Here is a 27727-nt window from a genome sequence, read left to right as displayed (position 1 = left end):
TTATTATTTTAAAGATGTTATACACCTGCATTTTTCTTTTTTTGAGATAATCTGTACAAAGCACTTAATGCCTAGCACATGGTAAGTTCTGAATAAATGGTAGCTAAAATCATCACCATCATCATATCATCACCATCATCACCACCATCATTACCATCACCATCATCACCATCATCATCACCATCACCATCATCACCATCATCACCATCATTATCATCATCATCATCATCATCACTACCATCACCATCATCACCATCATCATCATCACCATCACCACTGGTAATCTTTTTCTCACCCAGTGCTCAGCTTCTTTTCTAAATTAATGTTGAATAAATATTTAAAGAATGTTGAAGAGGCACCCCCAGATTTGCCCACCTGTTGATTCCAGCCAGTGATGTTAAATTTTCAGGAATCTTGCCAGCCCATTGTTAAATCGTTGGGAGCTTGAAACCCGCCATGGTGGGAGTATTTACACCATGGAATTTAGCAAATGATACAAACCAAGGCTTCTACCCTCTCTCCACTCCCAGCCAGTTGTTAAATTATTTGCCAGCAGCACCACTAATTATAACCCTACGCTGCCCTGGCTTTGGGTCATCCAGCAGAGGATTCTTGCTATTTCTTTGTGGCTCACCAAACCTTAGGATCCTGCTCCCATACAAAGGAGGCCACTGATCAGTGGTGTAAATAAACATGAGGATGATTTAAGTGTTAATGTGCCTATCATTAAAAGCAGATATGTTTCTTTCTGTTGTTTTTTTTTTAGTTTTTTTTTTTTCCATTGGGAAATATTTGGGAACAGTGGGAATATGCAGGGCCCATCAGCTCCAAGTCATTGTCCTTCAGTCTAGTTGTGGAGGGCGCAGCTCAGCCCCAAGTCCAGTTGCCGTTTTCAATCTTTAGTTGCAGGGGGCGCAGCCCACCATCCCATGCGGGAATTGAACCTGCAACCTTGTAGTTAAGAGCTTGTGCTCCGAATAAAAGCAGATATGTTTCTGGTGGTACATGGTGCAGTGAGTATAGTAGGAATTGTGGGTACAGATTATAGATAGCTCATGGCTTCAGAAAAGGATGCTTGATGCTTGGGGCCTTGGTAGGAGCAGGGCTAAGCTCCTGGGTGGCCCAATCCATAGGCTCGCTAGAATGGGTGGAGAGAGGGGTGGGGAAGCCTTTCCTGGGGTTTGGGGCTTATAGATTGTGTTTCTAAGCTTTGTTTTCTTATAGGTGCTAGATGTTCAGTTGAAAGGAATGACAGTTTTAGAATTCCCCTATAGGAAGGGCTTTCTGCCAGGAATCTGGTCACAAGGAAGGATGGTGATTTATCTGAAAGCTGCATTTGCAGTAGCAGGCCCGCCGTTTTTACTGAGATTGGTTTTCTACCTTTTTTTCTTTACTTGTACTGTACGCAAAATTGGGGAAAGTCTAATTGCCCATCTCAAAAAACATTTTTAAAACACTGAGGTGGTTTTGACGACTAATGGAAATTATGGGATGAGGCTGAACCCTTTCCCCAAGAAAGCCCACTCCTTGGAACTGCCACAGGTTGAAAGCATTTTAAAAGGCTCTGACTACAAGGACGGGAGTACTGGGGCAGATGGGGACAACTTGGTACCTCTGGGTGGCATCTCTAGCCAGTTTGTTGTCGTGGCAATTGTCAGGGCTCTGGATTCGGACTGTCTTCTTTCAAATCTTGCCTTCATTCCTTGCCAGCTGTGTGGTCTTGGATGATTTACTTAACCTTCTATAAAGTTAGGAATGATGATACCTGCCTTATAGATTGTGAGAAATAAATGAGATAGCGCTACGTCCTGTGCTCAGATGAGTGGCAGCTTTTGTTAGTATCAGCACGAGAGAGATGAATGTAGGAACGAGGAGGGAAGGTTTGGGAGAGGAGACATAGCACCTGCAGGAACTCAGCAGGTATTGGAGAATGAAAGGCACAGGAAGACCCAGATGCTGACAGAGCTCAGAATAGAAACTGTATTGATAGCAGAATCACTTGAATTACAATGTTTAATTGGATTTCTCCGAGGGTGACTCACTGCCTTTTATAGATTCTGTTGCCCTTATGGGGTCTTTGTCATGGGATTTGAAAATTTTCCACCTGCGCTTATAGTCTTGAGGCCTTGTTTCAATAAAAATCCAGGGCTGTGTGTACCCCATGTCCAACTGCCAGCTTGCCTTCCTCTCTTCCTCGTGTGCTTACTGTGATGTGTCAGGCACGGTGATGTGCTAGAAGCACAGAGGGAAGAGACAGAGTCCTTTAAAGGGTACGCAGTCTATACAGGGAGAAACACAAGTGCCTGGTGATTATTAGGAGGCGGAGATGTGGAGAGACAGGGCGCTATGACAGCAGGAGGAAGAGGAGGAGCTGATCCACCCTGGGAGCATCAGGAAGGTTCCAGAAGGGGATGCTGGGGTTGTCTTGAAGGCCACATAGAATTAGTCTGAGACAAAGGAGTGCTGGGGTGGAAGAGGGAGTTGAAGGAAGCTAAGGCTTGAAGGACGCAGGTCAGGACTCACAAACATGCAGATGGGCTGCTAGGCCACATGTGAGCTCTCCATCTAGAGATGAGGCTGACAAAACAAGCCACAGAGAGGGTTCTCCTACGGTCATGGTGACTCAAGACTGGCCGCGTTCTCCTCTGCGGAAAGAGGCGGCCGTGGTCATTTAAAACAAAAAACTGAAAAAGATTATCCAGATAATACATACATATTGTAAAAAAAAAAAAAAGAATTGTGCAGAGAAGCAAATGAAGGAAATAAAAATTCCTTCACAATAAGAGTTGTAATAGTTTGAGTGGATTCTTGCTGTCTTTTTCCTATGCATATGTACTTTGCAAAATTGGATCAGTATTTCTTAACCAGTTTTTTAAAATGTGGTTTTTTTCCCTCTTATATCAATAACATCTCTTCTAAGCATCATTTTTAATGTGTGTGTAGGATTCCGTAATGTGTACGTACCATGATTTATTTGAGCAAACCCTCTGTTATTGTTGGACATTTAGATTGCTTCCAGTTGTTTGCTATATTGCACTAGGCTGTATTACACATAGTCATCGCTAAATCGTTACGGGCCCCTTAATTATCTCCTTAGGATGAAATCCTGGAAATGGTATCACTGAAGTTTAAATGTTTTCAAGCCCCTTGAACATATTTTCCCAAATTGTCCCTATTTTCTACTCCCATCACTCCACTGGCCGTTTTTAATAATTCTCTGTGAGGCATTTCATTGCAGTCTTTTCAAACTCCCACATGCCTAGAAACTTGGCAACAGACGGCTCTCCAGTGGGAATGGAGAGGGGCACGGCTAGGAGACTGGCCATTTTTCTAACCGCTCCGCCTGCAGAAGATGTCCCTCCTCCCCCAGCACAGAAGAGGCTCCCTGGGCTAATGACTGCTTAGAAAATGAGGCTGAGTTTGAAAGTCTGGCCTCCCTCGTCTTATAATGTTGCCAGAGAAAACACAGGACACACAGTGAGCTCTGAATTTCAGATAAACAACAGATCATTTTTTAGTGCAATATGTTCCAAATATCGCAGGGGGTACCCTTATGCTAAAATGACTGGATGTTTATCTGACACGCATATATAACTGCACGTCCTGCGTTACTGTTTGATAAACCTGGCAACCCTGTCACGTTAGTGTCTTAATCTCACCCAGTCTGTGTTGGCTGTACTTTCTCAAGGGGACTTTTGAGAAGATAGTGCAAGCTGGCCAGCAATAATTTTTTAATGGTTATTGAGTTCTTCCTTGTATAGTTGGGAAATCACACATAACCAATGCCCCGTTACTGGGCATTTATGTTGTTTTCTCTTCCCTTCCCCTTTCTTCCTTTTCCCTTCCGTTCCCTTCTCCTTCCTCCCCCCGTCCCTCCTCCTCCTCCTCCTCCTCCTTCTTTCTCCCCTTCTCCGTCTCTCTCACCTGGTTGGAGCCTAGTTTTCATTCACATCTTTAATTCTCTGCAGGCCACTCAGCCACGGGCCCAGGGCTAGGAGTAGGGAAGCCCAGGGCCAGAAGCCCTCTCCCCTCCAGCTCGCTGAGCCATCCAAGGGGACAACCTGTATGCATCAGTCTAGGCACTAACTTGGCAAGCAATCGTGGGATACAAGTAGAAACTAAGAAGTGAAGTCACAAAACTTAGTATTTCCATCAGCGACGTGAAGGATGCGAAGGACAAATTCTGTCGCAGAAACTGCCAGATCGCATTAGCAGGTGCCCGCAGGAAATCTGTTGGCCAACCTCATATGCCCTGGGCGCAGCCCAGACTCTCTGCAGGAGCACAGAGAAGAAGGCAGTGTGGGTTCTGCACCCTCAGTGAAAGCAGCGGGGCCGGGGGGAGCCCTGTTGTCTCGCCATGTGGCCTTGGTAGTGGCCTGGTCGTGTCTCTTGGAAGTGAAAATTGAGTCAGGAAGCCCAGCACACACTTGGCTCTCAATCAGTGTTTTCTGAATGATTCATTCATTGGATGAGTCAGCAGATCAATGATCAGTACTCTCCTCTCTGGGAGTTGATTTCTTCATCCATAGAAAGTGAGAGGTCTTCCAACTCCAGAAGCTTGGTTAGGCTCGGATTACTTTCCATGGTTCTTTCTGAAGCTCAGGACCCAACATAATTTTTGTACAAAGAGCCGGCTGGTAAAATGTTTAGACTTTGCAGGCCATACGGTCTCTTGTCACAATTACTCAACTCTGCTGTTGTAGCTCGAAAGCAGCCAGAGATAATACGTAAATGAATGGGCATGGCTGTGTTCCAGTAAAACATTATTTATAGACCTTGAACTTTTGAATTTCGTATAATTTTAATGTGTCCGGAAATGTTCTTTCTTTTGATTTTTTTTCCCCTCAACCATTTAAGAAAGCAAAAACCAGTCTTACCTCATGGGTCATATACCAAAGCAGGCAGTGGGCCAGATTTGGCTCATAATTGATCAGTCCCACTGAAAATTCATGAGCAAACCCATCTTCCAGGAAGTCCTTTGAGCTCTTTAAACAGAAGTTCGGACTGAGGATGCTCTTTCTCCTTGGTGCACACAGGATGCTCACATCATGTCTGCCGTACTGGCTGTCATAGACACGTTTCCATGCCATGCTCTCACTCTAGAACCTAAGATGGCTCCCAGGTTAAGTCCTTCATAACCCAGACCTGTATGTGTATCACCAACATGTCCTGTTTGGGTGGACTCTTCACTGGCACATGCCCAGGGTCACCACACCCCTTTTTACAGTCAGTATTTGACTGAGCTGCCCTCTCTGCTCGCGTGCCTGGTATCCTCCTCCCTGACGGTTCAGACTGGGCCCCTCCTGTCAGTGGCACATGAAGCTGAGAAGCCTTCCCCCAAACTACTCTGATCTCTGTATTCCCTGAACTCCAACCACCATTTGGGACTTTCAGATCCCCAGCTGAGAGATCAGACTGCCTGGGTTCACGTTCCTGTCACGTACTCTGACCTGAGCAAGTTTCTGACACCCTCCGAGGGATGAGAATAATGTGCTCACCTCCCAGCGTTGCTGTGAGAGTTAATTGAGCTGATTTGTGTAAAATGCTTGGCCCAGAGCCTGGTGCTGATGGTACAAAAACATTAATAAATGCCAGCTACGATTATACTTCTGTATTGTTTGACCTTTTTACAGGGAGCCCATATTTATAGAATATTTATAAAGACCAAAAGTACCCTTTAAGGTCTAAAACAACACTAAACAATACTGCTGGTAATTTTTTAAAGGTAACTTTTTAATTGACATATATCATACACACAGAAAAAGGGCAGAAACCCCAAGTGTTCAGCTTGATGAGTTTTTGATTGTTGGTAATTTTCTTTCTAAGATGAATCAAAATAGAGACAATCTAGAAAACACCCCAGCAGAGAGGAGAAGAATCCGTGCTTGAGGGAGGTGACATTCTTTTGGGAACAATGTCACAGCCAGGAATGAGAGTCAGCTCACAACCAAGGGAGAAGCCAGGTAACGCACACACCATAATCGTGCCACAGGGAGAAAAGTGGCAGCATGGCCTTCAGTGACGCTTGACAAAGGCGTCCCTTTCAGGGATGTGTCACCTGAGCCAGCTGGAGGCACCTCTTTGGTCCCTTGGTCCCCGGCCTGATGCTGAGAGACGACTGAGCTCACAGGCTCCCTGGAAATGTCTCAGCACTTCTTCCCCAGGGAAAGCGTTGAAACTCATTAATGCAAGAACACTACACAGATGTACACATTCATCATTTATTTCGTGCCATTAGGTTTGAGGAAATTGAAATAGCCCACGAAAGTGAGCCTCATTCTTTGGTGCAGGAATGTTGGCTAAGATTGTGCAGGAGTGTCTGCCAGCTGACAGCCCAGCTGCTCACCTCCTTCCCCAGGGCAGAGGGGTGGACGGAAGTAGCCTTTCCTATGGACCTACTATGTATGCACACAGCACAGGGCTGCCTGCTCCCTACCCTCTGCCTCCCCTGCCTAGATTTCAGCTCATGAAGGCAGGGGAGGCTTCTGCATTCCTAGAACCTCTGACGGTGGCAGACATAGTAAATGCTCAATAAAAGATATGCAGAACTAAGGCATATACACCCGCCCCATGGAGAAGCAATTTGATAATATGTCTCAATGGTTGTAGACATGCTGAGCCCTTTGTACTCAGTGGTTCCTCTTCTGAGAATCTATAGCCCCCACCCCGAATAATCCAACAGAAAGAAAAAACCTTTCGTGAACTCATGTTCATCCTACAGTGACGAAAATAGCACAAACAACCTAACAAACCCACCTAAGTAATCGAGAGAAGGACATAATGAAAAGAGCCTTGAAAAATCTACTTGGTGAAATTCCAGGCAGCCATTGCAAATATTGTTTACAGTAAGATGAGGTAATATTGTAGCAAACACATACAAAACTGTAATACGTAGCACAAAATTGTACGTGCACCCCAATTACCGAGATTATAGGAGTTAGCATCCATCCTTTCACACAGTTGGTGGGAATACCGAGCACAATCCCTCTGGAGGGTAATTTGAAAATTCCTATTCAAATGCAATGTTCATGTTACTTGACCCAGCAATTGCATTTCTAGGAATTTATTTTTCTACAAATTTGTTTATTTTTAGGAATTTATCCTAGAATTGTATCAGGAAACCACCCAAATGTCTAGGAATAGGGGAGTGGTTAAATACATCACTGTATATCAACATAATGGAATAGTATACAGCCATTAAATATGAGGAGATTTGCATATGCTGACGTGGAAAGATGCCCAAGATATATCAAGTTCAAAAAATTGCAAAACGTTTTTGAATAATGGCACCGACGAGATGTATGATAGTATAAGCATAAACACTTTTTTAAACTCTGGAGGAATATATACTAAGCTGTTGACAATGGTTCTCTCTAAAGGACAGAGGGAGATTTTCTCTGTCTGTGCTGTGAATTTCTATACTGTTTAAAAATTTTTAACAACGAAACGACAAAACACTGAAGCTGCAGTGTGAGCTCGCTCATACTAGCCAGCAAAGCCAGGCTCCTGAAGACTGGGAGGGTCACTAGCCAGGTGTTACTATTCGCAGTGACTTGTTTTTCTTCTTTGGGGGGAAAAACGTCTACAAAGAGCCTGAGTGGCCTTTACCAAGGTCAACTCCCTCCCACAAATCCTCTTTGTTGAAATGGGGCTGGTGGTCAGGGTGTACAATGTTCTGCCCATGTAACCCGCTGTCGGGCGGTGTCCTGTCTCCCCAGGATGGATGACATCCAACTCTGCAATGACATCATGGACCTGAAGCAGGAGCTGCAGAACTTGGTCGCCATCCCAGGTAACCATTTGTGACTCCACCTCAGTTACGCAGCTGCTCAGAGCCCCCAGCCTGTCCGTCTGTACCACTTAGGGCTGGGAGAGAGATTCTCCTCCTCTCCTAGCACGGCCTCGTTGTTGCAAGGCAGGCTTCCCTGAGTGAGTGATTCAAACACAGCTGTGTGTCAGGCAGACCCAGGTTCAAGTCCTAATTCTGGCCACCTCCTTGACCTCGGACAATCACTTTCTCTCTCTGAGACTCAGTCTCTTGTCCTCTGAAAACAGGGTAGTAACAGTACCTAACTCATTGGGCATCAGTCTCATTGTGGTAAATGAAACAATGCAAGCCACATGCTTAATTTGGTATCTGGTCCAATGTGACCGTTCAGTACATATTAGCAATTGTCACTACCATTATCCTGCTTGAGAACAGAGAGAGTTCGCTGGTTACAAGCTCTGACTCTGGAGTTAAACCTAGGTCTGTCACTTATTAATGACATGACCTTGGGCAAGTTGCTTCACTAAAACTCAATTTCTTCATCTGTAAACTGGGACAATAGTGGTATCTACCTCATGGGGCTGTTGTGGGATTGACGGAGGGAAAAAATGTGTAAAGCGCTTAGCACAATCCTGTAGTAAGTGCTTAATAAATCAGTGCTGCTATTATTATTATTATTAATAACCAAATTAATGTCTACTCATCCTTCAGGTCATAGCTTATTTGGCCCCTACTCCCAAGAAAGCCTCCCCTGCCCTTGCAGGCTGGGTTAGGTGCCCTCCCGGCGGTTACTCTTATCAAAGTACGTGTCAAATAATTGCCTGTTGACTCGTATACTCATCTAGACTCCCGTGCTCTTTGAGGGCCTGGCAGGTACTAAGAGGAAGGTTTATCAAATTAACAAACACAAGCCTGTTTCAAGAACCTTGCCTTGGCCTTGGCAAAGAACAACACAGGCCGGATAAGCACCCTCCCCCCACTGTCATTTCCTTGGAGGGTTTTGCCGTCAGTTCAATAGGTCTGTCTCAAGAGGCTGCATTGTTGGTAGGTGCCAGGCTCGCAGTGATGAACAGAAAATGCTTCCCTGCTCTAAGGCGTTCACAGGTTCATAGAAAGAGATGGCCTGACACCCAGTGGATGTCTATTATTGAGCTAGAAGTGCAGCACAATGCGCTTTAGAACACGGCATTGTTCTAACTGCCACGACACTAGGGACATGTGGGGCTCAATACTTCTCTGTTGGGACGGGGAGGTGGGGGGAGCTGTTCTGTGTGCTGTCGGATTAGCGATTAGCGTGAGTGATTCCTGGCCTTTGCACACCACAGGTCAGTAGCAGCCCCCCTCCTTCCCAGTTGCAACAACCAAAGATATCTCCAGAGGTTGCCAAATAGCCTCAGGCCAAGGGGTGGGCGAGGGGGGTGAGGTGGGGGTGGGGGTGGACAAATTGCTCCCGTGTAAGAACCACGACTTTAGAGTCCAGTGAGTCGCATTTGAATCCAGGACGACCAGCTAGATGACCTTCACGGAACAACGTAATTTCTCTGCGCCTTAAATCCCTTGTTTGTGAAATGAGGTCACCCATCCATAGTTGTTGTGACTATGCCGTGACATAACATGAGATCGCAAATATAAAGCATAGGATTCTTGTTCGGACAGTGGTGTGTGCAGTGGTAGCAGAACTTTCAGATACCGTCGCTTCAGCGAGCATGTACTAGGTGCCAGGCGCTGCGTGGGCCCTGGGAGGATGTGAGCCCGTGGACAGTCCTGATTGGAAGGGGGTGACAGCTCAGGGGCATGGGGTTTCTTTTGGAGGTGATTAAAATGTTCTAAAATGGATTGTGGTGATGGTTACATAACTCTGTGACTAACACTTTGAAATGGTGAGTTGTATGGTACGTAAATTATGTCTCAAAAAGATTGTTACTGCAGAAAGTAAAAGGTCAAACATAAAACAGTTTTTAAAATGGGGGAAAGAAAGCCAAGTCTAGACACCACTGCCTAGAAATTCCAATTCGATCCGTGTGGGCTGCTGGCATTGGTCATTTATAAAAGCTTGTCATGGGACTGTGATGAGCAGCCACGGTCACCAGGCCAGTTCAACACTATTTTATAGCCCGTCCCACCAGGAATAGTTGGGTTGGAGGGTACAAAACCCAGCCAAGCTGCTGTAAGCACAGAATGGGCAGGTACTAGAAGAACAGCGGGGACTCCTAGCCCCAGGGCTTTGTGTTAGTTTCCTAGGGCCGCCATAGCAAACCCACAAACTCAGTGGTTCAAACAACAGAAATGTGTTCTCACAGTTCTGGAGGCCAGAGTCGGAGATCAAGGTCGGCCTCTGGACGAGGGCCCTTCCTTGCCTCTGCCAGCTTCTGGGGGCCTCTCGTCGTCCTTGATGTTCCTTGGCTTGGAGATGCTCCTTCAAGGCTTCGTCATGACCTTCTTCTCTCTGTGTCTCCGTGTGTCCTCTTCTCTTCTTCTAAGGACACCAGTCATTACATCAAGGGCCCATCCTAATGAGTATGACCTCATCTTAACTAACGACATCTGCAAAGATACAATCTCCAAATAGAGTAGACATGAAACCCAATACAGGCGAGAAGCTCTGCCCAACTCACAAAAAAGAAAAGGAAAGCTGTTGGAACGTTCTTTGACTCTCTCTCTCCCTCTCCCCCTGTCTCTCTCGGGTGCATATTCCATGTTCCATTTTGTCCTGTAACACATGAACCAAGGAAGGCCACTCCATCTCCTCTCCATGATCTTCCCACACAAGACCCCAACTCTCAGGGCCTCTGTCCCAGTTTTCAACGTCACCGGAGACTCTGATGGGCCCAACATGCGTTGGCAGGACTTGTGGGAGAAACCGAGGCAAAGGAGACATGAGAGTGTAGCCACTGGGTAGCCAAGGCCACCTCAGGCCAGAGGGGCTCCACTCGGGGTCGTTGCAGCCTCTAGAGCATGTGTGGAAGTGGGTGGGAGTGGGGGGATCTTTGGTTGACATAGTCACGGTGGCCAGGCTGACAGGACCGGGACTCGGGTGAGAAGAACAAGGCGCTCAGCTGGAGCACAAAAAAATTCAGTAACCAGGCAAATAATGTTTTAATGCACTATTAATATATCAAAATTCATGCCAAAAATCCACAATGAACAAAATACCAAAAGTTTAAATAAAGAGATCAACACTGATACTTAATGGTTAGAAGCCAGGGATGCTAAAATTTGCAGCGTGGGGACAGGCCCACGTGAAGAATGGGTTCCTCCCCAAATGCCATTACCTGTCCAGCCAAGAAACACAGGTTGCCAAGGTCCCGCAGAACCCCAGCTCTACTGCCCGTCCCATTGCTTCCCCCAGGAAACTGGGTCATCCCAACCACTCTTGCACGCCTTCTTTCCTCTCGTGCAGTCCTACTCACCTCCCCCCACCTTCGCCCCTGATTCCTTGTTAAGAGTCTCTCTGTGTATTCCCTGGATTACTGCCAGGTTTCCAGATGGACTTAGCAGAATTTACAGGGAAAATGATGCTCCAGCAACACATCAATAAAAGTGTTAAGGAAAGAGAGCACGGAGCGGCCAAGAAAATCACGTTTTGCCAGCCAAGGTCAGAAAATAATTCACCAGCTCCCTGATGGTGGGTGCCTGTGAAAGCACCTGAGTCCTCCCTGCCTTGAGGGCTTCTCAAGGACAAACCAAGATGCCGCCAACCCCCCACCTCCCGCCCTAGCACTGGGGATGCTTGGAGCTTGCTGTCCCTTCCCTTTGGGCACAGAAATAGTATCTCCCTCATAGGGTTATCGGGAAGGTTTAAATTAGTGATTCGCGATCAGGAGCGATTTTTGCCCCCCCAGAGGACATCGGACAATCTGAGGACAGTTTTGGTTGTCATAATGGGAAGGACATACTACTAGCAAAGAGTGGGTAGAGACCAGGGACGCTGCTAAACATCCTACAGTGCACAGGACACACAATAAAGAGTTACCCAGCGCAATTATCGTTAGTGTCAAGGGTGAAAAACCTAGATTAAGTGAGAATGGAAAGCTCATGAGAATATAAATGTAGCCTTCAATTTATTAAGCACTTACCATCTGCACACTTACGTTGTGAGATTTGCTTTCCATTCATCAAATCAGTATTTGTTTCTTTTGTACCTGGTTCAGTAAATATTTAATGTGCAGGGCATTTAATCATTTGTGCCCAGAGTCACACAACTAGGAAGGAGAGAAGCTGGGGCATCAAGCCAGGACCGTCTGGTTCCACAGGGAGGGCTCACAGTTGTAACAGGGGCTACAAGCCAGGGAGACTGGGTGGGAGGCCTCAGCACCATCCAGGGAAAGGTACTGGTGACCTGGGGAAGGAGGTGTCCTGGAGATAAGAAGCACATTGGAGGGTCACACTGGCAAGCACGTGGAGATGTTAGAACTCACATGTGTGATGCCAGAAAGCAATGAGTAAAGTTGGTAAGCTGGTGGTACTCAGTGGCAAATAGGTGGGTGATGTTGGCAAGAAAAGGCCCACGTCACTAAGCAAGTGGTGAAGCCTGTAGGTAGGTGGGTGGAGCCTGTGGACAGGTAGGTCGTGCCTATGAGCAGGGGAGTGGGGCCTGGAGGTAGGTGGGTGGGGCCTGCAGGCAGGTGGGAGGTGCTGGCAGGAAAGGTATGTGACACACATAAGCAGATGGCATGGAGACATGGGTAAGTAACTGGTTCGTAACCTGGCACAGACCACTTTGAGTAGGCACCTTCTCCCGTGAGTTGCTGGGAGGGGCTGCATGAGTGGAGGCTGGGGGATGCCTGAACTGGCAAGAGATAGAAAACAAGGGTGAATAACTTGGGCAGGGAGGTGTGTCAGTTACTGGGGGCCCTGCCAGTCGTTACAGACCCCCTGAGAGAGCTCAGCGATCAGGGTGCCTTGGAGAGACCATGGGTGCTGTGTTAACTCACCTGCAGAGGGTTGGGACATGCTCTGTGGTGCTGACGAGAGATTTGGGGAATCCTGCCCACAGGACCCACCAAGGACCCACCAGGGGAGGAATGATGCCACTTTTGTCAATGCAGTGAGAGCTGGGAATCCCGGGGCTGTTAGAAATCCCAACCCCCTTTCCACTTCTCCTTCTGGTGAACAGGAGAAGCCTGTTTTCTGTCTTACCCAAATATCATTGTCCCCTCACCTCTGATTCTGCCTCCAGATGGAGAGGAAATTGTCCACACCAATCCTAGGCGGGCAGATGGACAAGCTGCCCCACGTGTTTTATCTTCTGAAGGGGTCTGAGTAGAGAGAGCCAAAGTGGGATTACGTTTCTGACCTCCTAGTTTTCTCAGTCCTTATTTCCAGCCCTGGTTCTTTTGTTTTCTCTTTGGTGTTCTAGCCCATGGTATTCGGGACAGAACTAATTCCATTGGCGTGGATGCTTTCCATCTGACAGATTGGTTTGCCCTCGCTATGGAGTATTTTCCTCCTGGCACCCCCACCCAAGCCCTCGGAACCCTCTGTCTTTTGCCGACCCCTTGCTGCATTGTTACCATTTACTGAGCGCTCACCACGACGAGCTTGGTGCTAAGCCATTCACTAGCATCACTTGCACTTAAGCCTCCCTGGGTGTATTTTATAAAGGAAGAAACTGAAGCTTGAAAACGACAAGTCGCTTCTCCCAGTTCACCCAGCTAGTGAAATGGTAGACAGAGCCAGGATTCCATCCTTGGCCCCTCGGACTCAAGTGCTGTCAGCAGCACCATTCAGCGGTTTCTTTGCTGGTGTTTTCTTCTTCCCAGAAAAAGAAAAAACCAAGCTGCAGAAGCAGAGAGAGGACGAACTGATCCAAAAGATCCACAAACTGGTGCAGAAGAGGGATTTCCTCGTCGATGATGCAGAGGTCGAGCGGCTAAGGTGAGTGGCTGGCGTGTCCCCGTGCACCGGGCTGCTGCAGCTCAGCCCTCAGCTTCCTTCCAAAGCCATCGTCACAGCCTCATCTAGCAGGCATGGCACTGGCAAACACACCCCAAACACTGGATCCAAATGAACCCCAACCTTCCAGCCCGAGGACCCGTTTCCCATTCAAGAGAAACCCAAGTCTAGCTCCAAACAATCTAGCAAAGGCCTGTGGGTCTTAACTGAGTGTCATTCAAGGTGACTAGGGAGAAATTACATCATATTACACGTGGCAGAGCTTCCTACACATTCTCTTCCACTTCTAGAAACTTTTGTTGGTTTTACAGAAATTCTGCCCCCTGTACAGAATTGCTTCCTTGCCTGTCCTCGCCACTTTCCAGCGTTGTTTTCCTTTCTCGTCTCCTTGGTAGCTCTGATGCCCCTTCAGGGTCTCCTATTTGCAGATGTACCTGCCACCTTGATCTGGACAGCCATGGGCCTGGAGCCACGGTGCCCCTGAATGAAGGCTCTGGAGGACGCAGCATGGGAAAGATGTGAATGTTGATTCTTGAACCGTTCTGTCCCGGAGCAAGGCCTTTGGAGCCCTCCATAAGGAGAGGGGCTCACGGGACTGCTTCCACCCCAGACGGCCACTTCCTCTTTACTCTCTGTGTCCTTCTGGGTCCTCTGAGCTCCTAGGATGTCCGTGGCCTAGCTCAGGCAGGTCTGGTTCACTGTCTTTGCCCCTGGTGACCCTTGGTAGAGCTGAGGTGACTTCCCCTCTGAGACCTGCCACATACCTTGTGGGAGCACCAGTGTGTAGGGCAACTTAAAGGTACAGGGCCAGGTGAGTTTTCGCCCAGCTCACTGAACCCCCGGCAGGGAGACTGGGTCCTCAGCCCTTGGGTCTCACACACACCCAGATATGCATTTACTCCATTGTCGATATGTGTCTCTACTGCAGACCAGGTCCATGCAACACAACATACAAACACCATACACACATACACAAAACATGCACCCCCCACACACATAATGTAACACACAAGTACCACCCATACACAACACATAACATACACATGCCACCCACATATCACACACACCAACATACATGCACCGTCCATACATAACACACAGTATACATGCAGTACCCATAAAGCCTGTTACATGGTCCCACACACTTAACCCCTTGCCTCATTTCATCAGTCCCTTGATGCTGTCCTTGCTTATTGTACTTTTTCTCTTGTCTTTACACATCTGTTCACAGGGAGCAAGAAGAAGACAAGGAAATGGCCGATTTCCTGAGAATCAAGTTAAAACCTCTAGACAAAGGAACCAAATCTCCAGCCAGTGAGTGCATGCATTATTTCTTCTCTTCCTCCTAGCCAAGAGAAATGGAAATTTAAAAGAGGTCTGGGATCCAGAGAAGGCACAACGAAATGCTTATTAGAGATCAAACTTGGGCCCAGGATGGCAGCCAGCAGGGCCAGCTCCATCAGTGTACAAGCTGTGCAGTGGCCAGGGCCCCACACCTAGAAGGAAGGGTACTGTGTTTGCATGAATGTTCAGCTATTGCAATCTTGAAATTCTTAAGAATTGTGAAACAACGGGCCCCGCATTTTCATCTTGCACTGGGTTCTGCAAACTAGGTAGCCGGTTCTGGCAGCAGCTGTCACTGCCTAATCATACAGTTTGGTGCGTTTCATAGAAGGAGCTGGGTGGCCACTGAGGCAAAAAAGGTGGGAACTGAGGTTCAGGGAGCTCTGGCCTCTGTCAGAGTGGGAGTTTCTGGGGGCAGTGGAGCCAGAAGCAGGCTTCTGAGAACAGTAGCCTCACGAGATACTGACAGCAAAAAGGGTTTCGCGTGAAATAACGTTTGGGAAATGCTGCATATCTGATCCTGTATGTGGAGGGGCCTCATGTTCATTAACATGTTAAACTGGTAATGGGTCCTGCTGTCAAGGACCGATTTTCTCTCTATTGATCCAGTGAGGCCTCTATCAGTTATAAGGAATGGATGCCCAATTCAAACGGTCTCTAGCAAAACAAAAGGCAGGGAAGAAGAGCAATAGAACCAGGGCTTCAGGGGCTGGACCCTGTTATAACCCTTGCTTTCCTTCCATTTCTCATCTCTGCCCTCTTGTATGTCAGCGTCATTTTCTCCTGCTACACAGGTCTCCTCCATGGGGCCCAAACTCCAGCACCTTAGCTTAGCAGCAAGGCCATACCATAGGTCCTCTCTCCTGGTAGCTAAATGTGTAAATCTCAGGGAAAGATTCTGATTGGTCTTTCTTGGATCACGTTCCCACCTCCTAGGCCCATCACTGTTATCGAGAGGCTGGGATACTGTGATTTGCCAGATCTGTGTCACATACCTACTCCTGTAGCCACAGGGACATGAGCTGTTATCAGAGTAAAAGGGACTAAGAATCTTGCTCGGAAGACAAAACCCAAAAGCTGCCACTGCTGACTATAGCTACGAACCTAGTTTTCCCTGATCATCCATTAATATCCTGTGAAAGTACAGTTGTACAGTGGGGGGGGGGGGAATTAAAGAAGAGCCATGATCTCTTCTGCAGGCTCCTAAAATCACATGGTACATAAATCCAGCATCCCCATCGCTTCCATAAAAGGCAAATTAGAGAAACGCCACCTACCCCTGTGGAGAAGGAGTAAGGAAACTTATTAGGTTGGTGCAAAAGTAATTGCGATTTTCACAGTTTTAACCTTTTAAACCGCAATTACTTTGGCACCAACCTAATACATTCTGTGTAGTGTTATGGATAGAAAAAAGAATTCTGGTAAGAAATCAAAACACCAACTTACACCACATGCTAAGTGTGGGGTCCAAATTTACACTACTTATCTGGTTCTAGAATCCCAAGTTGAAAAATTAAAACTAATCTAAAACCAGTGCAATCTCTAGGACCCCAGCAAAGCAAATGCCAAGTTGCTCAATAAGGACCCTCCAGCATTCCATAATACACAGTCCACAGATAACACAACCCCCATGAAGATGAGCTCTCAATAAAAATTTAAAACTCATGAAGAATTGAACCACCATGAGAAGAGTCAGTAGATGCAACAAAAAGAGTAAGTCTGTCCTCCCAAGGACCAGAAATAACAGACTTATCTAAATGAGACAATAAGTATATTTAAAATTACTAAGGAGATAAGAGAAGGAATACAACCCAAAATGAAATAGCAGGATGCTATGAAAAAAAGAATAGATTTGCAATTAGCTTTCTAAAATAATTATTGTTACTAAGGTAAAAACTGAATGGATTAAACAGAGACTCAGCTGAAGGGAGGATTCGTAAATTGGAAAACAGAGCTGAGGAAACTACCCAGAATGCAGCACAGAGACAAACAGATGAAAACTATGAAAGAAAGTTATGAAACATGGAAGATAGACTAAGAAGGTCCAACTTGTATCTAATAGGCATTCCAGAAGAAGAGATAACAGAGCATGAAAGGATAATGTATGAGCATTTTCCAGAAATGAAAGACATGAGCCCTCAGACTGAAGTGACTTGAACAAAATTCCCATTTACTCATTCATCAAATACTTCTTGGATGCCAGACCCTGTGATAGGCTTGGCAGATACAGTGACAAGGAAAACTGAATAGGATAAGAGCTAAAACTGTGGCTGGAAGCTGAGGACTGAAAGCCAGTTGGCCCACAGGGAAGTGGGAACTGTCAATAAGTCCCTGTGAAATGCACACTGGCTCACCACACCACCTGATCTGTGGAGCTGAAGCAAGGCCTGGCCAGGGGTTGGAATGGGACGGGACTGCAGGTCAGGGCTCTCCTTACCTCACCTCTCCCTCTCTGCCTTTTTCCCTCTCTCCCTCTACACTCCTACCTTGCTGCAGGCTCCCGAGCCGAGAAGAAAGCAGAGCCCCCACCTAGCAAGCCCACAGTGGCCAAGACCGGGCTGGCACTCATCAAGGATTGCTGTGGGGCCACCCAGTGCAATATCATGTAGCCCTCATGTGGGGCGCCCCCAGGGACACGGGGACCCCCCCCCATTTGTCTTCATAGCTCCCATTTCACCAGGGCCCAAGAGCTCTCAAAGGCGGAAGGGGTTGAAGGCAAGCCTGTGACTGCCGCCAGGGGCCGGGGCGTGGCGGGCGGGCCCGGCCGCCCTGTACAGAGTGTAGCAATAGGGAGTCCCTCACCGTCGCATGGCCCTCCCCAGAGCATGCCAAACCCAGGAGTCTGTCTCACCGTTTATCCAACCACCAGGAAAGGTCCTCCCTCGAAAACGTACATCTCCACTTCTCTCTAGCTGTATCTAAGCCACCGTGCGAATGAACTGGGAGGGGCATGTTCCCCAGGTGTGTATCGTTGTGACTTTTCAACAGTCTAGCACCATGTTGGACACATCCCCCATTCACCCTCCTAGCTCTGCTGACAGGCCTGCCCCAGTCAGGAACAGCTCCCGTCTCCCATCTGTCCTCTCCTTGGGGCTGTGCCCTGGAGGGCTCCACGCAGCCTACCTGTCTTGGAGACACAGAGGGCCCATCTGTAAAGATGGAGCTCGTGTGTGGTGTCATGGTCACGTCTCTGGCGTCCTCCCCTCCTCTGTCTGGGCACAGGTCACACCAGGAGCGTGTCCATTCGTGTTTGGCTCTCCCTTCTCTTGCATTGACTGCCCCAGGTGTGTGGAGCAGAGGGAATGGGGGCCTGGGCAGGAGCACACCCAGTGCTTGGAAGAGGTGTCAGAGAGCTGGAGGCTCCAACAGCAAGGCAAGGGCAGACAAGAAGGGGACCCAGAGCAGATGCTGAGCCAGATGCTCTTCACCCATTGGGGGCCACCAGAAGGAGTGCCAGCAGGACCCCACTCACCAGCCTCACACACAGACCTCCGTAAGCAGCAGCGGCGGTGGTGGGCGGGAGAGGCGGCCTGACCCAACCGTGTCCCATGATTCAGTGGTGTATTTGAACCAGCCTAACAATTCCACCTGTGTAACTTGATGTATATATGCTACAGCCAGCTCGGCACAGCCCATGTGACCTTTCTGTGTGTGTATGTGTCGTGACCGGCCTGAGTAGTTAGCATAACTCAAGATTTGCTGATGTACAATCATCCATTGAAGAAAATAAAAATGGAAACTACGTACACAGCATTTTTAAAGTTTTTACTTTTTTCTTGACTCTGGAAGTAATCCATGTACATAGTAAATAATTTAAAAAGTCTAGAAAATATAACTTTTTTGGTTTGGGTTTTTTTTTTGTTTTTTTTTTTAACTTTCATAATTCCTCCAACTAGAGGCCACTGACATTTTGGCATATGTGCTTTCAGGCTTTTTAAATGCATTTTATTATTGACTGGCATCATATTGTACCATTTTATAACCAGCTCTCTTTTTTCACTTCGCATCATTTCACTATCATCCTCCCACATCCTTAAAAGCTCTTTGTAAACATTAAACACTCGTCATAAATATCTACAATGGCTGCTTAGTAATCATCTTCTTGATATACCGTAATTTATCTGTCTCCTCACTACTGGACATTTGGGCTGTTTCTGGTTTTCCAGTATTAGAAATAATGTCATGATAAACATCCTGGGGCTAAAGCTCCACCTGAATTTCTGATGTTTCCTTAAGATAAACTCCTAGAAGTAAAGTTCCTAAGCCATTAATAAGGGTCATCTTTAAAAAACACATTTGTAAGTCAAAGGTAAATCTGAATGTCTCTGAAGCCACAGCCGCTGTGGAGTTGACACAGACTCTCTCTGAGGACCCCAGAGTTTTCCGTTTTCAGTGGCCCCTCCAACAGCATCTCAGATGTGTTTCTGCGTCTGTCCCAGCTTCGGCCTGCACACCAGTTCCTGCCATCCTGAAGCTGCAGGGGCTCCCTCAGCCCACTGCCAGTGCCACTGTGTCCCTCACCGCCCAAGACCAAGCATGAAGCCAGACTGTAAGAGCTTCCTGGACGCAGCCATAACATACTCCTTCAACCATGGTGGCTAGAAACAACAGAAATCTATCTTCACAGTTCTGGAGGCCCAGACGTCAGAAATAAAAGTGTCCGCAGGGCCGGGCTCCCTCTGAAGCCTCTAGGGAAGAATCCTTCCTGGCCGCCTCCCGCTCCTGGTGGCTCCTGACAATCCTTGGCTTCATCGCTCCAGACTCTACCTCCGTCTTCACAGGGCCTGCTCCTCCGTCTGTGTGTCTGTGTGTCCTCTCCTCTTCTTATAAGGACACCAGTCAGTGAAGTCAGGGCCCGCCCTCCTCCAGGATGAGCTCCTCTTGATCCTTCCCTCATATGACTTTTGCAAAAACCCAGCTTCAATAAGGTCGCATTCTGAGATAGCAAGTAGATAAGAATTTTGTGGGGATGCTATTCAAGCGTCCACTACATAGACGCTTCCCACCGCTGGCATAAAAACTTGGGCTGCAAAGGGCCCAACACTCTTCTTTGCATGTGGAAAATGTGGGTCTCGAAGGCCTGACCTTCGAGCAGTTAGAGAGCAGTCACTCACAGATCCAACAAGCCGAAGGAAACGGAAACCGTCCTAACAATCCTGCCTGTGGTACATGCCTGGAACCCTGGGGTAGACCTAACTTATGTTCCTGCTATGCCTATTGATTTTTTTAAAAGAAAAGAAAAATAAAAGACACCATTTATTTATTTAGGCTTTCACAGAAGACCACAAGAAAGTAATAATTCAAGATGCTCCCGGATCACCAGGGCTGCCTGCAAAGCTGGGAAACCTTGCAGACCTCAGGGACCCGCACACCCAGACTTGCTGCTTTTGGAAGTCAGAGGGGGGAGGGGGAAGATAGTAACAGGAGTAACATTTGCTGAGAGTTTATCACTGTGCACTGAACCATGTACACACATTTGCTTGTTTGCTCTTCCCATCAACCCCACAAGGCAGATCCTGTTATCACTTCCACTTTACAGGTGAGGGGTGGTCCAAGGTCCCCTGGGGAGTAGCGGTGGGATCACCACTCAGCACCTACCCCTGTAACCGCCACTGTCCTTTCTCATCCCATCAGCATTTCAACACATCTCTGCCATTAAAAAACCCTCCATCCCATCTTCCCTTGCAGCCATCACCTTCTCTGCATCTTCTTGAGGCTGGTCTGGCATCTTGCTATCTCTGTTTTCCCTCATCCCTAGCTCCCTCATCAGCCTATTTTAATCTGGTTTCTGTCACACTGTTGTCAGTGACCCTTCCCACCATGGATGTAACCATTTGGTTATGTAGGGGAGGAAAGATCTTTTTCTTGACCCATCTTGGGTTCTCCCCCTGGGGCCCTATAAATGAGAGTGGCCAGACAGATTAACAAGAGAAAAACAAAGTTTATTAGCTTGTGCATTGCACATGTACATGGGGGAGCACCGAGCAATGAATAACACAAAGAGGTAGTTAGCACTGGGGCTTATGACCCATCTTAGGCTCAAACAAAGGAGAAGCATTGCTTTGCGTTGCCACGTCATCTGTCTTCCATGTTCCTGAGAGTTTTGGGAGAGCCCGGCCAGTGGTTTTAGCAGACAGCCTGCATTTCAAACATGTTTCCCTGGTGATTTGATGTCCTCTCTGGTTTGAGAACCACTACCCCTGTGGGGTCTTCCTGTCTGAGCCCGAGTCCTGCCAGGAGGCAGGGCCCACGTCTTCCTTATGGGGTCCCCATACTTGGCTCCGTGCCTGGTACCTCTGTGGGTGGGGCCTCAATAAAGACGGGACTTGGGAGCAGTGCTGCGCCTCCCGCCTAGCTGTCCCATGGAGTGACTGGGCAATGGCTCAGTGTCTCCAGCCTCACGTTCCCCATCTGGAGCCTGTGTGGGGCTGGAGGGTGGGTCGGACTAGTTGGTCTTAAGCGCCCTTGCAGCTTTGAAGTTTGGTTGTTGGCCCTCAAAAGGGTTAGCCCAGGACCCCTTTACTCCCACGCCTGGAGCTGGGTAGGATGTCTTAGACCTCCTACGTCACTCACTCATTCATCAGATACTTAATGGAGCGTCTAGGAGGCGGGGCCTGTGACTTGCTTCTAACTAATGGAAGTTGGTAAAGATGATGGAAGGTCACTCCCTGGATTAGGTTCCATTGGATAAGCCTCCCTTTTAGCAGGCTGGAGGAGGTTCTCCATGCTAGCTTGATGAACTTAGCTGCCATTTTGGGGAAGCCCCTGTGACAGAACTGTGGGCAGCGTCCAGGATTTGCAGGCAGCTTCCAACTGACTGCCAACAAAACCTGGGGCCCTCAGTCAGGAGAGGGGGGCAGATGGGGGAGGGCTGGCAGGGGTCAGGCTTCAGAGCCCATGGCAGGCCCTGTATCTGGGAAAAGGCCTTCACCTGAGCACCCTGCAGCAGTCGGAAGAGATGGTGCCAGGACGTGCCCTGCCAGCCCGAGCCACCCTGACCGCTGCGTGCTCCTGGCTGACTCACCACAGAGAGCCAGTTACCTAGCTTCCACCTACACTTGTTTCTTCTCCGTTTCCTCCTCTGTGCCTTACGTTTCCCATTTCTGAATCCTTCCTTCCCAGAAGATGTGAATTCTCTTCATCTTGCTGAGGAAAGCTTTGGCCCACCGTCTCTGACGTGAGACCTCCCTGTCCCTCCACCTATAAAAAAAGGGGTTTTCTCTTCTTCTCTTCATTGACAGATGTGTTTTTGCCGAATTCATCCCAACAGCAACCAGGTTTCCTCATATTCTAACCTAAACTGTTCCCCAGGGCTGTCTCCCTCCCAGGGAGAGACTAGAACTCTCCTGGGAAAGAGACTTGACACTAATTCAAACAAGCAAATTGGATCTGTCTTCTCTGCATTTCTCCCCATAGTCGAGTTAGACGAAGCTGGTGCTGTAATCACAGTAGCAGCTGGGAGCCAGGCCAGCTATTGTACGAGCGTGATGTAAAGCAATGTGGGAGGGTGAAGGTCAAATACAAGCAAGCAGTGGTGGGGACCACACTGACGGCTGCTTTATGGGGCAGTGAGTCAGGGCTTCTGCTCCTCCCCCAGCCCCCGAGCCATTATGCGACCTGTCCCATCCACAGAGCACATGGGGCTACAGCAGATCACTGATGTGGGACGAGCAGGGATACTTCTGAGCTATGACTCCATCTTGCCCACTGAAGCAGCTATTTGCGGTTTAAAAGGTTAACGTTGCAAAAACTGCAATTCCTTCTGCACCAACCTAGAAACCAGAGAAGATATAAGCCAAAGCACAGTGCTCCTTGTGACACAGGGGACAGAGAGGATTAACTGGCGTTAACCCTGGAGTCAGGTCCAAGAAGATCCCATCGACCTCCTCTGCACGGCCAGTCTGCTTTCGCTCAGCCAGCCACCTTCTAAGCTGCCATCCCCAGCCCAGATGGGAAATGCACAAAGATAAATGAGACACCCCATTTCAAACCCCAGTCAAAACCTACAGAACTCTTTAAAGGGGCATGGTGGCAGCTCAAGTTTTTCTGCAAAAATTTGCCACCATGAGAGATACTTGAAAGGATTGTCAAAGGTTTTTAAGAGTTTTTTAATGTTGAACTTTTAAAAATTGCACTTTATCAAGAAGTGATTTACCCAAACATTCAAGTCTCTTCTGGATCCTTTCAGATTCGTGCAAGGGAGTAAGTGGTAATGGCGGTCTCCGGGGAAAGGCTTCACAATGCAATCAATGAAAGAAGTCTTTTCCAAATGGGCTTATTCAAAAAGCATGCCTGGCAGTGACCAAGACCAAGGTAGCCTGCAAAATGGATTTCTTTCACAGGGAGAGCCAGCCGAGGAATTATCCGTTTTATAACCGGAGCGTACTATGGTTATTATATTCTCCCCACCCATGATTATAAATTGGAACTGGTCTGGAAACCTCAGAGGGTCCTGACCACAAAGGGCTAGTATCCTGTCACCTGCCAGGGCTGGATGCCAAATTCAGAGGGCCTCCAAAATGTCAGACCAGTGTGCTCTCCACTTCAGATACGCAAAGGGGGTGAGATGTTGGGGGAACCCCAGATGAAAAGACAGAATGGGACTGGTCGGTAATCCTTCCCCTCAAACAGAACACTCACTTGGAAAATGCTAGATGGTTGCTTGTAAAGTTTATTGACAACTGTTTGGTCCCAACACACAAAACAGCACTTGAACCACAAAAAAAGTAATCAAACAAAGTTGACGGTTAAGAAAAACATCTCTTCCCCCAAGCCCAATCCAAAACTAACAGTGCAAGACGGGAAAGGGGCTTTTGGTGATAACTTCTTCTTTTTAAACAGATAAACCTATCCAGGTACATCTTTCCACCTAGAAATAAAGAATTTCATTGTCTTAATTCTCATAACATCATTTTATATCATTTAATTAAGCCTCTGGATAAAAAAATAGATAGCAATTGGACTGGCCACTGTGGAGTACATTACAAACATGAGCTCGCGCTGTATTCTGTCTTCAAACAGCGACTGTGAGAGTCACACACGCCTCTCAAGCTGACTGGCACCTCCAGCAAGGGATGCGACCACACTCACACGACAGCGCACAATTTCAGTCTCTCTGCTGCCCAAAGAAGCTGTTCTTTGAGACTGTTCCCAGTGACTTGTAATGGTACCTCTTAACATTTTTGAAGTCCACTATTCTTTACATGTGAGCAAAACTAATGTCCCAGCGTGCAAACTCAGCCTTATGAAATCTCAGAATAAGGCAACTGATGTTCTCAACACCAACTATATCACGCAGTTTAAAAGCTTCTTTAAAAAAAATTGCGCCTTTGCATTGTACTTCCTGTCACACTATGTCTGTAGAGGAAATGCCTTCAGAGGGATTTGTACACTGCCATCACGCTTGGAAGACTTTTCCAGTGTTGTTCCATCTTGATTGGGGCCATATGCTGAGAACTGGGAATCACTGGCTTCATTTAAAGGATTTGGGGAACAAAAATCTAACTTGCAACAATCTCTCTATAGCCCTTATTTTGTGGCATTTTATCAAAATGCTGGCTATGAAATCAGAGCCCATTTTCTGGCTTTCTAGAAATCACAAAATATAAACATTTCCCCCAAAGAAACCATCTAACTAGTGGAAGACCTGCCAACAGGTTCTGCTCTATGAATGAATCCGCCTTTTTGCCCAACAAATACAACCCATTGTAAATGTCAGGTTTCTCCAGGAGGGGTGAGAGGCCACCCGTCACCGGATGCCTCAGCCACCTCAGGGCGAAGATCATTCCCCAGGGCAATGCTCCCTCAAAGGCTGGCTTTTCTCACATGCCAACATCAGATACCACAAAAATCCTGGACATGCTTCCAACAGCGAGAAGTAACCGAGTAAAAGCAGACACTATTAAAAGACACACAAACACATACTCACACATAAAGCTTCCCAGCTACCAAAACCAGCATTAAAATTACAAAAACAAGGTTCAGTTGATCAACCTTGGCCTTCATATGTATGGATAGCATTTCTGTGTCTTCCTAGTGGAAAGAGTATCGATACCGCCCCTGTTAAAGCACCTCCCCTCAGCTCTGATTTGTAATTTATGCATTTGATGCATATTTTAGAAAATCAGACTCTCTTCCCAACATTGCCTCTCGACACACACTAATGTGTGCCGGAATCCAAATGCTGACTTTAAACTCACGACACCAAGACCAACTCCTCGTCCTTAACCTGATGCACATCAAACTGGAACTTAACATAAAAGGGAAGCTTAAAACATCCTCAACTTTCTAGAAAGCTCCTCAATGGAACCCCAAAGTGGAAACATTTAAAAGATTTTGTAATGAAGCCACGCTTGTCAACTACAGACACAGTTAAATAAAAATCAAGGCACGCTTACAAGTCACATGGGAGCCAGGAACCTTCACATGCAACCTGAAAATACATTCTCCCCTCCGGGCCCACCTTCTCCTTCAGTGTGTGAACACGCAGTCACTGACCAGGCTTTGCTTCAAGTCACGTCATGCAAATGATAATACTGTCTGAAAACATCAATAAGCAAAGGCTTAGAGACTAAATTACGCTACGTGTGGGATTAGACCACTGATGGGGCTTAATGGAAGTAAAACCACTTCCTTCCAGCCGAGTTCTTACTGCTTTCTGCATATGGAATACCACCATAGTTTGTAATTTAAAAAAATTTGGTAAAATATATTAAGGATTCTTTAACAAATGCCAGAAGTTTTGTTTTGGTTTTTTCCCAAATAATTGGAGGAGGGGGGAAAAAGAAAAACTTCAGCTCAAAGCTAGGTTCCATGTGAAAGAAACAAAACATTATGGAAACAGCAAAGGCTGTGTTTTTGAGCCCACTTTTGTGTGCAGAATCAGACAGTGTTTTCCCACCCTAGTTCTAGGTTCAGATTGAATCAAAGCTTGGTTATAGGTGCGAGGGAGAAGTTGGCTGCCAGTTTTACTCTATTTTTGGGTTGCTTTTTGGCTGGGCTTTCCACAGGGTCCTTGCTGAGCTGCGACTCGGGGGCTTCCGAGGAGGGGCAGGGAGGCACAGGGACAGCAGCTGAGATGCAAGAGGAGCTGGAGGCAGAGGTCGGCTTTTCGTTATTTACTGGAATTTCAATGTTCTCTTCTTGGCTTAAAATCATAATTTCTGTAAACACAGGAAAGCAAACAGATTTAGTTCTAGGACCTGCCAGAAGTGTTGGTTTTCAACACTTGTATTTTCTCAAAAAATATTTTTAAAATAACCCCCCATCGTCACACCCATGCCGCAATTTACACATTGGCTGTGTGACCAATATTAGGTGTCACAGTCCAGTATTTAGAAACTGCATCTCAGCTTTCCCCTGGATTACAAAGTTACAGACATTCTCATTTTTGGCTACAAATCAATGGGCAATGATTTTAAAACATTTTCTACCCCCACTTTGGATTCTCTGCCCATTCTATCAGGTAGGCAGCTGAGGACCCATAAACCACACGTGACTGACTGAAAGACTTGCAGGCAGAAGGGGCGTTGGTATCAGGGAGCCCCAGCCATTCCACTGACAGAGGACCTCCCTGTGCACGGGGACGGTGGGGCGGGGGGAGGGGAGAGCTGCACAGAGTCAGAACTGCCCTTGAAAAATCCAGACGTCCGATACAGCTGGTTTTCCCACAGTCACAGGCTGCTCTTCTAGCTGAGCCACAATTAACCTGCTGTATGTACAGAGCCATGCTGCTTGAAAGACATGTGTTGCTACATGATAGACTCCCACTGCGTGTGCAAGCGGCTCCTGTACCAAAAGTCCAGAGAAGGTGAGTGACAGAGGGGACAGCAGAGCCCCAGCTCCCTTCGCAGGCTGACACTCGCTGAGAGGATAACAGAACTGCCCACACCATTCAAATGATTTTCTCTCTCCTGTCACATGCGTACGGCTAAACTCATGTATATTAAACGCACCAAGGCTGCAGCCCCACGGAAGGGGTAATATCAAGCTCCCAGCAGCTCTAGTTGGGCATTCCAGGGGAACACACCCCACTCTCACCACAGGCTAGATCTTCCCCGTATCCTACTTTCCAGATAAACAGCCACAGTTCTTTCCCTGAGCAACAGTGCCGGATGCTGCTGAAGAGGAGTACCGGCTGTGCCAATCGGTGCAGCGCTCAGGACGCTGTGTCCGTGGCCTGGAAAGCAGCACCAGCAGCGTGGGGAAGGACTGGTTACCACAGGTGAAGACGACAAGGGCAGGACCTGGACAGAGCAGGTGGGCCGTCCTCCCAGGAGGGCTGATGCCGCACAAAGACGAGAGGCCTTGGCTGCGAATCCTGACTCTGCTACTTCCCATTGAGGCCGCCTAGGGCCAGATTCATCTCGTTGTGACACAAGCGATGCCTGTCACCCAGCCTACAGAGCTGTGGCGAGAATTAGATGTGACCGACCGAGTCTGCCAGCCCTGAGTGCAGTGTGAGCGCCGAGCCAGGCCAGCATGACATCAGAGCTCAACGCGGTCAGCTCCTTTCTCCTCCTCACATCGCTGCCCAGCGCCTGGGATGCAAGACAGGGATGTCCCCTCCCTCCCCTACTCAGGCCCTCCTGAGGCCCCCGTACCCTCTGGACCAGACCAGAGCTGACGTGTATGTCTGGTCACGAGTGCACCTCCTTTAGATCCCACCTATGGTACATCACCCTCAAGACCCACCATCGTTGCTTTGCTTGCTCCCCAAAC

At 47.6% G+C, this 27727-nt stretch overlaps 2 protein-coding genes and 1 long non-coding RNA gene across 6 annotated transcripts in view; 2 read left to right on the top strand and 1 right to left on the bottom strand.

The window, feature by feature from the left end:
• Window positions 1-18760, top strand: part of BMERB1 (bMERB domain containing 1) — a 100281-nt gene extending 81521 nt beyond the window's left edge. Inside the window, exons 4-7 of the mRNA XM_019710393.2 lie at window positions 7719-7792; window positions 13531-13645; window positions 14895-14977; window positions 17504-18760. Coding sequence (XP_019565952.1) covers window positions 7719-7792; window positions 13531-13645; window positions 14895-14977; window positions 17504-17616 — 385 coding nt within the window. The 3' untranslated portion in view covers window positions 17617-18760. The remainder of the gene's footprint in view (window positions 1-7718; window positions 7793-13530; window positions 13646-14894; window positions 14978-17503) is intronic.
• Window positions 18761-23658: 4898 nt separating this feature from the next.
• The window catches only part of MARF1 (meiosis regulator and mRNA stability factor 1), a 32253-nt gene continuing 28184 nt past the window's right edge, over window positions 23659-27727 (bottom strand). For all 4 annotated transcript variants that reach the window (XM_019710364.2, XM_019710365.2, XM_074322780.1 and 1 more), the window contains exon 27: window positions 23659-26169. In XM_019710364.2, the coding sequence (XP_019565923.2) occupies window positions 25931-26169 (239 nt within the window). In that variant the 3' untranslated portion in view covers window positions 23659-25930. The remainder of the gene's footprint in view (window positions 26170-27727) is intronic.
• Window positions 26646-27644, top strand: LOC141569464 (uncharacterized). The gene is made up of 3 exons (XR_012493145.1): window positions 26646-26935; window positions 27052-27176; window positions 27514-27644. It is a non-coding gene; the product is annotated as an uncharacterized LOC141569464 (long non-coding RNA).

This window comes from Rhinolophus sinicus, linkage group LG18, assembly GCF_036562045.2.
Source record: "Rhinolophus sinicus isolate RSC01 linkage group LG18, ASM3656204v1, whole genome shotgun sequence".
In the NCBI taxonomy this organism is placed as follows: domain Eukaryota; kingdom Metazoa; phylum Chordata; class Mammalia; order Chiroptera; family Rhinolophidae; genus Rhinolophus; species Rhinolophus sinicus.
The sequence above is the reverse complement of the archived record's forward strand: the minus strand, read 5'-3'. Positions and strand labels throughout refer to the sequence as shown.